This window comes from Coregonus lavaretus (assembly GCF_964263955.1).
Source record: "Coregonus lavaretus genome assembly, contig: SUPER_35_unloc_2, whole genome shotgun sequence".
NCBI lineage: Eukaryota > Metazoa > Chordata > Actinopteri > Salmoniformes > Salmonidae > Coregonus > Coregonus lavaretus.
The window spans coordinates 3,745,116-3,757,615 of NW_028167180.1; the positions used below are offsets into that span (position 1 = coordinate 3,745,116).

The following is a 12,500-nucleotide window of genomic DNA, read 5'->3' on the forward strand; positions in this document are numbered from 1 at the left end:
AGGTTAAATAAAAATAAATAAATAAAATATATTTGTAACGCAGACAATACTGTATGTTCAGGCTATTGACACGCACCTAGAGGGGGATTGGTATATATAGATAACAAACCCACTCATAATTGAGGAGGTTCATCCACAGGAGGGTAGAACAGGACGCTACTGGAGGAAAGAGAAGAGAGGGGGATTTTACACAGGAAGAAAGAGGACGAAGAGAGGAGAGGAATTCAGTTTACAAGGTTTCTCATAACACAACTGAAAAAGGGAAGTAGTTATTTACTCCACTTCAAATATAAACCATTTTCTCTCAGCTGCATGATCACATGGGTTATGACCCAAATGACACGCTATTCCCTATATAGTGCACTAATAGGGCTCTGGTCAAAAGTAGTGTACTATATAGGGAATAGGGTGCCATTTGGGAAGCACACATACTGTATAGACAACTGAAACATATGTGAAGTTAGGTACGTCACAGGTACTTTTGACAGGGTACATACAGGGCTCTGGTCAAAAGTAGTGCACTATATACGGAATAAGGTGCCATTTGGGATGCAGGCCACAGTTTTTGTATTTCAACAGTATCACTGTATTGGGTTGTTAGTGAGCTGTGTTGTCATGGTTCCTAGCTCAGGTGTTTTGAGTGGCCTACATTTTATGTGGTGTTTTCTGTAAGGAATTTATTCAATCAAAAAAAATGTTTTAATGTATATAGAAAAATATAGAAAAATATTGATTGTAATTGTTGTTTTTTATGACTGAAGTGAGTTTTGAAGTTGTTTTCTGAGTATAAAGCTGGTTTTGTGCCTCTTGATGTGGGTGTTCTGTTATCGAAGACCAAACTATATCACCATGGAAACTTAGTTCAGAAAAGTTAACTCCTAATAAAGTCACTCCTACACTGTAGTAAAGCCGGAAATATATATAATTCACAAAAAAACATTCACTTATTTTATAAGACTTGATCTTTATTTGGATCCCCATGAGCTGACGCCATGACGACAGATAAATGTGTATACAAGCATATAGTCAACACACACACAAATACATTTAAAGGTACACTGTGAGTGTTAAATGCCCTATTGTTTTACTTACATTTTGGTTTGAGAGGTGACTGGTTCATATACACATATGATATAATATTAATCAATTTCTTATCTCATTAAACCACACAACCCTTAGTTTTAGGCTAATATAATATTTAAGTCATGGGTGTGAGGAGGTGTGCCCCTTTGTCTGTGCTCCAATTAGGTCATTTCTGGATTATTTAAGGCAGCGTTTCCACATTTTCACATTTTAGTTTTAACCTTAAACTTGCACACCTGGTTCAATTAGTCAAAGGCTTGATGATTAGTTGACTAATTGCTGATTTAAAGGACCTCTTTTGGCTCAAGGGCAGCCCCCCAGAGGCAAAAGTGATGTATGGTAGAATAGATGTTTAGTACACAGTACAGATGTACAGTATAATACAAGTATACTGTATGTAGTAGATGCATAGTAGATATATGTGTATGAAGACATATACATGTGTATAGTACAGCTCCATTTTGTTGTATTCCCAAACTCACAATGTATCCCTTTTTCTGCACACCAGTCAGTGAAGCAGGGAAGTCAAGCAGGTAAGTGAAGCAGGTAAGTTCCCACTTCATTTGTTTCACGGTGTTCTGTTCGTTTTCTCTGAAATTCATCTAAACGCTTATGTTCTACATCGGCCTAACTATTGTTGATGTAGCCATTTTATCAAGGGGGAAAAGGCGCAATGATATCAAGGTGAAAAGGCGCAATGATATCAAGGTGAAAAGGCACAATGATATCAAGGTGAAAAGGCGCAATGTCATAGTCATGGTATATGGTCTCACATACACACGGCTGGATGCCAATCAGCATCCAGTATCCAAACTACCCAGTTTATGGTACAATATATAGGTAATGTATACAGATGTATAGTACCCAAGAAGAACACAGGACCCAGGTTTGAGGTGAGCATGAGTTTATTGGTCAGTGATGATCTTCCTCCTCCTCCTCCTCCTCTCTCACCACTATTGTCTATTGCTGTTATTGGTGCTGGTGAACCAAAGTCCCTGATGTATATCTGTGATATATACTATAATCTGATAGAGTGTTATGACCGTTGTTACACTATAACGGTCCTCTATAACATGATGTGTTACGGTGATGACTTAACTCATCTCACGCTGCTGTTGACGTCACGGCACTGATATACGAGTCGCCTCTCGTAGTAATAACACCCTGTTGTATTACCAACCAGAGTATTTGAGGAAATTAGTGACGGAGTTGAGATGTGGATGTGTGAGTAGAAACTGCGTTACGGTTCTGACTGACTGGGTTTGTGGTGGTCGTGCTGTGACAAGGCCCCGGTAGATCCAGGCCTAGGCCGAAGCCTGGGGCTCTGGTAGGGGTCCGGTCCGCTCTGTGCCCTCCTAGTGCTGGATACGGCGGATAGACTGGATCTGGGGGGTCTGGCAGTGGGAACCCCAGTTCTTCCAGTGCTGGTAGTCTCCACTGTGTCTCTCACACTCCATGATGTACTGCTGGCCCCTGTAGCCAGGGAACTGGTAGCACACAAAGCTGTGGGGAGAGAAGGAGAGAGAGGGAGGAGGGGGAGAGTGATGGAGGGTGAGGAAGGGGAGAGTGATGGAGGGAGAGAGGGATGGAGAGAGAGGGGGAGAGGGATGGAGGGAGAGAGGGATGGAGAGAGAAGGAGAGAGAGTGAGAGAGAGAGGGAGGAGGGGGAGAGGGATGGAGGGAGAGAGAGGGTGAGGAAGGGGAGAGGGATGGAGGGAGAGAGGGATGGAGAGAGAAGGAGTGAGAGTGAGAGAGAGAGGGAGGAGGGGGAGAGGGATGGAGGGAGAGAGGGATGGAGAGAGAGTGAGAGAGAGGGAGAGGAGGGGAGAGGGATGGAGAGAGAGGGGGAGAGGGATGGAGGGAGAGAGGGATGGAGAGAGAAGGAGTGAGAGTGAGAGAGAGAGGGAGGAGGGGGAGAGGGATGGAGGGAGAGAGGGATGGAGAGAGAAGGAGAGAGAGTGAGAGAGAGAGGGAGGAGGAAGGGGAGAGGGATGGAGGGAGAGAGAGGGTGAGGAAGGGGAGAGGGATGGAGGGAGAGAGGGATGGAGAGAGAGTGAGAGAGAGGGAGAGGGATGGAGAGAGAAGGAGGGAGGAGGGGGAGAGGGATAGAGGGAGAGAGAGAGAGGGTGAGGAAGTGGAGAGGGATGGAGAGAGAAGGAGAGAGAGGGTGAGGAGGGGGAGAGGGATGGAGAGAGAGAGGGTGATAGGTGGGGTGCAGAGGGGGAGGAGGGACATAAGGGGGAAAGACATGTTTGGCTTAGAGTGGAGTTTCTCTTGTCACCTTGAATAGAATTGTGTCACTCACTGTTTTGCTTTAATTGTCTCACTATAGCAAGTTTGGAGTGTGTTTGTGCCAGTGGAGGCTGCTGAGGGGAGAACGGCTCATAATAACGGCTGGAACGGAGTCAATGGAATGGCATCAAACACATAGAAACCATGTGTTTGATACCATTCCACGCATTCCTTTCCAGCCGTTACCATGAGCCCTTCCTCCCCAATTAAGGTGCCACCAACCTCCTGTGGTTTGTGCCATAGTGTTTTTGTACAGTATCTGTGAGTGAGTGTGTGCTTGTGTTTTAATGTTGACTTACGCGCCACACTGCACGTGCATGGATCCGACCTCGGGCATGCACCAGCCCATGGCCCTCAGAGAGGGATAATCATCACACAGCTCAGCACTGCGGCCCATGAAGTTCTCTCTCTCAAAGATCTGCATACGACTGTTCTGGTGGGACTGGGAGGGGGAAGGAGGAGAGAGGAGAGAGGGAGAGAGAGAGGATAAAGGGAGAGAAAGGGAGAGTGGGAGGGTTAAACACACACTAGGATACAATCTCACTCTGTTTCCTTTTCGGTTTCTCTCTCACATACTCTGTTTATCCTTATCTGTCTGTCTTCTATCCACACTAACATAGAATACTGACCCACTGTCTTCTATCCACACTAACAGAATACTGACCCACTGTCTTCTATCCACACTAACAGAATACTGACCCACTGTCTTCTATCCACACTAACAGAATACTGACCCACTGTCTTCTATCCACACTAACATAATACTGACCCACTCTCTTCTATCCACACTAACATAGAATACTGACCCACTGTCTTCTATCCACACTAACAGAATACTGACCCACTGTCTTCTATCCACACTAACAGAATACTGACCCACTGTCTTCTATCCACACTAACAGAATACTGACCCACTGTCTTCTATCCACACTAACATAGAATACTGACCCACTGTCTTCTATCCACACTAACAGAATACTGACCCACTGTCTTCTATCCACACTAACAGAATACTGACCCACTGTCTTCTATCCACACTAACATAGAATACTGACCCACTGTCATCTATCCACACTAACAGAATACTGACCCACTCTCTTCTATCCACACTAACATAGAATACTGACCCACTGTCTTCTATCCACACTAACATAGAATACTGACCCACTGTCTTCTATCCACACTAACAGAATACTGACCCACTGTCTTCTATCCACACTAACAGAATACTGACCCACTGTCTTCTATCCACACTAACATAGAATACTGACCCACTGTCTTCTATCCACACTAACATAGAATACTGACCCACTGTTTTCTATCCACACTAACAGAATACTGACCCACTGTCTTCTATCCACACTAACAGAATACTGACCCACTGTCTTCTATCCACACTAATATAGAGCTTTTCTATCTATCCATCTCTCGCTGTATTTTTCTCACACACACACACACACACACACACACACACACACACACACTACTCACAGCGCAGTAGATGGGGCGCAGGGACATGAGGCGCTCCACGTGGTAGGACAGGGAGCCGCTGTAGGAGTCCCAGTGGGGATACTCTCCCCTCTCCAGGATGAACTGCTGGCCCTGGAAGTCATGGTGCTCAAAGCCCACCCAGCTACACGGGACGGAGAGGGGAAGGCCAGAGAGAGAGAGAGTTACTGACATGTTCCCCCCCTGGTAGTCAATGATTGACCATGCATGACAACAGGCTACAGCACAGAGACTCATACCCCCCACCCACCCACACACCAATACCCCCACTCACACCCACACACCAATACCCCCACCCACACACCAATACCCCCACTCACACCCACACACCAATACCCCCACTCACACACACACACACACCCCCTCCACAGACATCCAGGGTTGTAAGAGACTCACGCTCCACTCTCCACTCTGATAGAGCGGATGTTGTCCAGACCACAGTCATGGATGTTACAGCACTCAGAGGTAAACTCCTGGCACTTGCCCTGGAAGTGTTCCTGCTCAAACACAGTCACCTACAGAGAGAGAGAGATAGATAGATAGATAGATAGATAGATAGATAGATAGATAGATAGATAGATAGATAGATAGATAGATAGATAGATAGATAGATAGATAGATAGATAGATAGATAGATAGATATAAATTAGATGGATTGATACAGATTAGTGTGTTTATGTCAATCATATCATTGATTATTTCAATATGTGTGTGCACATGTACATAAAATACACCTGTGTGTGTGTGAGATCACCTTGAAAAAAGGGGCCATACCCATGCCAGGGAAAAACATGGGGGAGGTCATGTGGGTTTTAGTAGCTCTATTCATGTCTAGAGAGGGAGAGAGAGAGAGGGGGGGGAGAGGAGAGAGAGAGAGAGAGAGAGAGTGAGAGAGAGTGAGAGAGAGAGAGAGAGAGAGAGAGAGAGAGAGAGAGAGAGAGAGAGAGAGAGAGAGAGAGAGAGAGAGAGAGAGAGAGAGAGAGGAGGGGGGAGAGAGGGAAGTTCATCATTTAAATTAGGACAGATTGCAATGCCATTAATTAAAATCCTTTAATACTGTCTGGTTATGCATTCCCAGTAATCTATTAAATATGTTAGACACACTGCTAGAAATGCCCTCATTTTCGAGATATGTCACGTAGATATTATTTCCATTCGAATGTGTGCCATTCCAGCTTTATCCAAAATAGGCTATCCACAACCAACTAACATTACTGCCAGCATCCACAAACTCCAGTAAAGGTAATGGTATCGTAGTGTATAAATTGTGACAATTCTTACAAAAAGTTTTTAAAAGTTTGTTTAAACTGGTTAAAACCGTTTTATAAAATGTACTGGTGCATAAGCCATCACCAAATCCAATAACTAACCGTTATCAATTTCTAATAACTGCCTATATTTGTTCCATCACTAATTAAAAAAACATTATTTAAAAATATATCACCATAAACGAACCCTATTTGGACTAGGCCTACAATGAAATGTTTCTCCAATTATGAGCGTTCCTCTCTCAGAAACTCGAAAAAACTGTTATTCTGGTGGGTGGCCTAGGCCTAAATCCGTTATGTTGGAACACCATGGACTATTCGGTTCAACCAGGAACGGGGGCTTACCTGGTTCGTCTCCTCTCTTCTCTCACGCGCCAATCCTTTTACATAGAGTTTTGTGAGAATCTGCCTCTTCCATTTTATACCGGTGTCCACGGTGGCCCGCGCGTCTCCACCAGCGACACGGTGCGTGCGTGTGCGCGTTTCATAATGTCTGTCTGAGTGAGGTGTGAGTGAGTTGGGGGTAAAGTGAGCGCGCCCGTGTGCTTGTTTCTATGTGGGCACCCCTCTGTGTGCCCGTGCGTAAATGTGTCCTATGGGTGCGCGCGGCCGTGTGAGCGATACACAAGTCCCCCCACCACTCACTCACTCACTCTCTCTCGCTCTCTCTCTCTCTCTCTCTCTCTCTCTCTCTCTCTCTCTCTCTCTCTCTCTCTCTCTCTATCTCTCTCTCTCTCTCTCTCTCTCTCTCTCTCCCTCTCCCTTGTTTTGTGTTTCCTATGTGGTCGGGTGTGCACCTTGTTGACTCGGCAGATACTATAGTAGCGACCCCGTTGTCGTTCTAAGCCGGTTGAATGCATGGTGGGTCAGGGACAGTGCTGTTCGCGGGCCGTTCGGAGTGAATGGGGGGCCCAGTGCTGGGCCGAACGCCGTTATATTCGTATAGGTCAGCAGTGCTATCGTATAGCGTAACAATGGCCGGGCTATAGGTCGAGAATGACAAGGATTTACCTCTCCCGTGCTGTGGCTAGAGTAAAACATTTAGGGAAATTATGGAAACTAGAAATCAGTGTCAAAGAGTGGGACTTCAGTTTAAGGTAGAGATAATGTTAGGACATAGCTGCCTTGACTTCATTCAAATTAAGTGTCAGTCTCGATACAAAATAATATACTAACCCTAGCCTATATAGCCTAGAAGCAACATGTCAAGTCATAGCCATTAAACACATCTATATCAAATTGGAGTATAGCAGTAGGTTATAGCAGTAGGCTAGGCTACATTAGAGATGTAAGGCCAGTAGAATAACGTTCTGTTTCTCCAAGACCATAGTACTGGTGAGTTCACACAGTTGTCATGGTAACCCCCCCTACACACACAGTTCCTGCTGACCTCATTTAGCTCTTGACCTCTGAGCTAGAAGATTTGAGGAGGTTATGGCAGCCGACTGTTTACACACACACACACACACAAACACACAAACACACTTCATATTTGGTATAATGCATGTGCAGCAACATTATTTGAACAGTGAAGTTGCAGATTTTAAACAGAACATTATGGTAGGATTTCCACATTACATACCGGAGAGACTAGAGAGATATTACCATACTGGTTACACCCATCATACCAGAGGGACTAGGTAGGTAGAGAGATATTACCATACTGGTTACACCCATCATACCAGAGGGACTAGGTAGGTAGAGAGATATTACCATACTGGTTAAACCCATCATACCAGAGGGACTAGGTAGGTAGAGAGATATTACCATACTGGTTACACCCATCATACCAGAGGGACTAGGTAGGTAGAGAGATATTACCATACTGGTTACACCCATTATACCAGAGGGACTAGGTAGGTAGAGAGATATTACCATACTGGTTAAACCCATCATACCAGAGGGACTAGGTAGGTAGAGAGATATTACCATACTGGTTAAACCCATCATACCAGAGGGACTAGGTAGGTAGAGAGATATTACCATACTGGTTAAACCCATCATACCAGAGGGACTAGGTAGGTAGAGAGATATTACCATACTGGTTACACCCATCATACCAGAGGGTCCAATCCTTTCAGATCTATGGAAAGGGTCTAGGAGTCCATTTTGGACTATACATCATATCACTATATTCATAACCTGGGTCATGTTCAGGAGGGTGCAACATTCTAAAACGTTGCACATTTTATAATCATATTGATGAAGGCCGAAAATGGACGGCCGTAATGTCATGATGTCAACTTTAACTAGATAGATAAAAGCCTCGAGCGAGAGGCGAGAGAGGCGAGCCTATTTCTTTCCGAATGTTGCAGATAGAAATGTCTTGTAACTGCCATGATTCCCTGTCCTATGTGACTGAGTGGCATGTTTATTCTACATGATATATCTCTATCTGAAAGTGCTGTAGTTCGGCGTCCTACTTAAACGTTGCAGATAGAAATGCCTTTTATAGAGCTGATGTGATTCCCTAGTCCAGGGGTTCCCAAACTTTTACTGCACACGTCCCCGAATTGACCCTGGAAAATGGAGGGGATCACACTTGGAAATGTTTTATTCCCTAGTTAACGCTGTGTGTTCATATCATTGACATAGTTAGAGGACTCAACTTGGATATAACCCATTTTAGCATGGACGTTCCTACTGAGGGATTCCACCATTTTAAAGTAGTCAACTGCGTGGGGATTCTTATGGGTTGGGAGTGATCAGAGCGTTGTCTTCTTCTTCTTCACATTGGATTGCCTATGGTTTGTTAATGGCTTTTAGCTATATCACCGCCATCTAGTGGCCAAAATAAATGAATGACACACAAGATTTGGTTCAGGACTCCAGCACACTTTTTTTCAAACACAAAAGGAGAACAATTTACTATTTTCAATGGAGATGCCCGTGCTATCACAGACACCATAATGGCACAGATACAAAGATGATACCTCTTTCCATCTCTATGGTTCATATTCACTCAATGTTAGGTCCTGCAGGCTGTCCCAACACATCGTAATGACATGAAAACATATTCTAGTGCAAAAGGACCTTAGTTGACACTAAAAGGTTGTACTCTATACTCATTTGAAGGGGAAAAAGTTGTTAATTTGTCTGATAAGATTACATATTTTCTCAGGGGACCCCATTTCAGTTTCAGGGGATCTCACATGGGGTCCTGACCCCAAGTCTGGGAACCACTGCCCTAATCCAGATTCTATGTGACTGTTCTACTTGATACCATTTCTGAATCTGAACATTCTGTTGCGTGGCATCCCGCTGAACACGGCCCCTTGTTCAATGGCCCCACAGACTCCTCCCATCCAGCCATGCTACTGTTCAGAAGTGATGAGTGCACAGATCCAAAATGGCTACCGTACACGCCATGAACCTCTGGTATGAGGTGGAAACTGTGGCTGTGTCCCAAATGGCACCCTATTCCCTACGGACCCTGGTCAAAAATAGAGCACTAAAATAGGGAATAGAGTGCCATTTAGGATTCAAACACTGTCTCTAGGCACAGATCTAGGATCAGCGTACCCTCTCCATGTTCTAACCTGTATCGTTAGGATGGAAAACATAAAAACCGACCTTAGATCAGCATTTAGAGGGTTAATTGGTCCTACTCTATGTCACAGAGCGGTGAGGTATTTTGTATATTCGGCTTGTTGGTGTAGTTCAGCGGTGTCTAACATGAGGCTCGCTACTTCATTTTTATCACATGTAAAATAATATACAATTTAACGTTGACATTTTGATGTCGGTGAGATGACAATACACTCAGTAGCTGTACATTTACTGGCGATGCTACTTGGGCAGTGAGGTGATTTCTGTACTGTGGGTCAAGGTTAGGGTTACAATTAGGTTTGGAATTGAATTGAATATGTAGGGTTAGAACCAGAAGAAGTTGGTGGCATCTTAATTGGGGAGGATGGGCTCGTGGTAACGACAGGAGAGCGGTATCAGTGGAATGGTATCAGATACATCAAACTCATAGTTTCCAGGTGTTTGATGTTTGATTCCATTTGCTCCGTTCCGGCCGTTATTATGAGCCGTCCTCCCCTCAGCAGCCTCCTGTGGTTAGAACGTAACGATGTAGTGATGAGCTGTTTAGCTGTTCTTTTTGTCAACATATTCTCAGAAATGGCCCCTTAGGTAAAATGACTTCCACACCCCCATTAGAGATAGTAGGCCTACCTTTGGTTCAGTATATTCCCATTTTATACAACGGGGTGGGTCTAATCCTCAATGCTGATTGGTTAAAACCGCATTCCAGCCGGTGTCTATTCCACAAGTTACCACCGGCTAAATCTATGACGTTAAAATGCCTATTTACTCTGTTCCATCTGACTGCGCAATCCACTTCGTCTCGGGCATAAGAACACCCGTGCCAATATATCCTCCAAACACTGTCTTCTTGGGCATTATCACTTAAACGTACACGTTGGTATAGCTACAATGCCAAAATAACAGGGGGTCTACCATAGACCACATGATTTTCAAACGTATCTCATTGTCAATAAGATACTTTTATTATCCATCAAATGAAATGAAATGAGATCTCTGCTCTCTCAACCAATCTCTCTCTGCAAACAGATGTTACCTCTAAGCACTGGTCTAGGATAACATGTCCCCACCCCAACACCAATCATAACCATTAGCTCAGATCTAGGATCTGTTATTCATAAAGCATCTCAGAGTAGTGCTAATCTAGGATCAGTTTTTCCCTTTTTAGATCATAATAAATACGATTACATGGACAGGGGGACCTGATCTTAGATCAGCAGGTATTATGAATATGGGCCCAGGTTTCTCAGGGGTTTCTACACCAGTGTTCTACTAAGTCTGTTGGCTACCTGGCTTTCCTGTGGGATTAAAACAGAAACAGTAGAATAGAAAGATGAATACAACTGACGAGAAGCAATAAGGTCATAATATATAGTGTAGGAAGTTACAGTGTTCAATACAAACATGTTTCTGATAATAACAGGTCCCAAAACGCTTCGTAAATCAATGATGTTTAAAAACTTCACAGATAACTTCAATCACCAACCATCATACCTCTCTACTCATGCAGTATTTACATCTCTCTCTCTCTCTCTCTCTCTCTCTCTCTCTCTATCTCTCTCTCTCTCTCTCTCTCTCTCTTTGATGATGGGGGGATTTCTATTCTTCCCTGGCTGTGAGCTCAGCGGGTTTCTCTCTGTCGCTCTAATCCCCCCTCTCTGGGCGCCAGCATATAAAAGGTCCGGGAGGCCCTCTCCACTCACACACTGACCGCCTGAGCCCACTCCTGGAACCACACACTGAGCAGAGGTAAGAGACAGGGATACAGAGATACAGAGAGCTGGGGGATGAGAGAGGGATACAGAGATACAGAGAGATGGGGGATGAGAGAGGGATACAGAGATACAGAGAGATGGGGGATGAGAGAGGGATACAGAGATACAGAGAGATGGGGGATGAGAGAGGGATACAGAGATACAGAGAGATGGGGGATGAGAGAGGGATACAGAGATACAGAGAGATGGGGGATGAGAGAGGGATACAGAGATACAGAGAGATGGGGGATGAGAGAGGGATACAGAGATACAGAGAGATGGGGGATGAGAGAGGGACACAGAGATACAGAGAGATGGAGGATGAGGGAAAATGGGGGATGAGAGAGGGATACAGCTTAAATTAGGTAGCTCAAACGTCAAATTAAAATACAGTTAACTCTAAATGGCGTCATAGTAACTAGAAAGAAAGTTATAAAAGACAAAGTACATATAAATAACTTATTTTCCTTAATTGACGTGTTTTACCTAGTTCCACAGGGATTACTTAATTAATCTATAGGTTCTTATTATCTATAAGATCTTGTTGACTATTTTGTATTGGAGCTTAATTGACTTTTAATTGGACATGCATACTGTACTGAACAACATTGTAAATGGACAGAAATTCTTCATTTCTGTTCTTACTGACGTTTGGATCGTAAGGGAACTCAAGGATAGATTTTAAGTGGCCAGTAGTGGTCATGGGGTTAAACCTTATCCAAGATGGCTACTCATATTTTCAATTACAGGCTCTGCTAAGGAGTAAAGCTGGGGTACGGTCTCCTGTCTAAAACAGAGCACATGTTTGGGTAAAAAGTTGTAGACTTAAATGGGATGAAGTGGTAAATGAGCTGTGTTTGACCCTCTGTTTAAACAGCATTAAACTTAGCAGCAGTGTGTTGAACCCTCGAACCTTCCTTTACCTCATTCTTTTACTTCCTTCCCTCCATCATCACTCTGGTTTTGTGCCAGTCATCATGTCTGGAGACAAGTCTAAATCTGCTTCCCAGACCGACGGCAAGGCCGCCCAGGGGAAGAGATCTGA

At 44.2% G+C, this 12,500-nt stretch overlaps 3 protein-coding genes across 3 annotated transcripts in view; 2 read left to right on the plus strand and 1 right to left on the minus strand.

The window, feature by feature from the left end:
• Window positions 1-866, plus strand: part of unc93b1 (unc-93 homolog B1, TLR signaling regulator) — an 11,566-nt gene extending 10,700 nt beyond the window's left edge. Inside the window, exon 13 of the mRNA XM_084188789.1 lies at window positions 1-866. This exon is cut by the window's left edge and continues 1,796 nt beyond it. The gene's annotated coding sequence lies outside the window, so the exon portion shown is untranslated.
• A 1,572-nt stretch (window positions 867-2,438) lies between these two features.
• Window positions 2,439-5,713, minus strand: LOC311110262 (beta-crystallin A1-like; the record flags this gene model as incomplete). Its single annotated transcript, XM_084188802.1, has 5 exons — window positions 2,439-2,586; window positions 3,675-3,817; window positions 4,867-5,008; window positions 5,281-5,399; window positions 5,639-5,713. The coding sequence occupies 5 exons, from the start codon at window positions 5,711-5,713 to the stop codon at window positions 2,439-2,441; spliced, it is 627 nt and encodes a 208-aa protein (XP_084044928.1).
• Window positions 5,714-12,432: 6,719 nt separating this feature from the next.
• Window positions 12,433-12,500, plus strand: part of LOC311110264 (beta-crystallin B1-like) — a gene marked incomplete at both ends in the record, with an annotated part of 5,024 nt that continues 4,956 nt past the window's right edge. Inside the window, one exon of the mRNA XM_084188803.1 lies at window positions 12,433-12,500. This exon is cut by the window's right edge and continues 22 nt beyond it. Coding sequence (XP_084044929.1) covers window positions 12,433-12,500 — 68 coding nt within the window.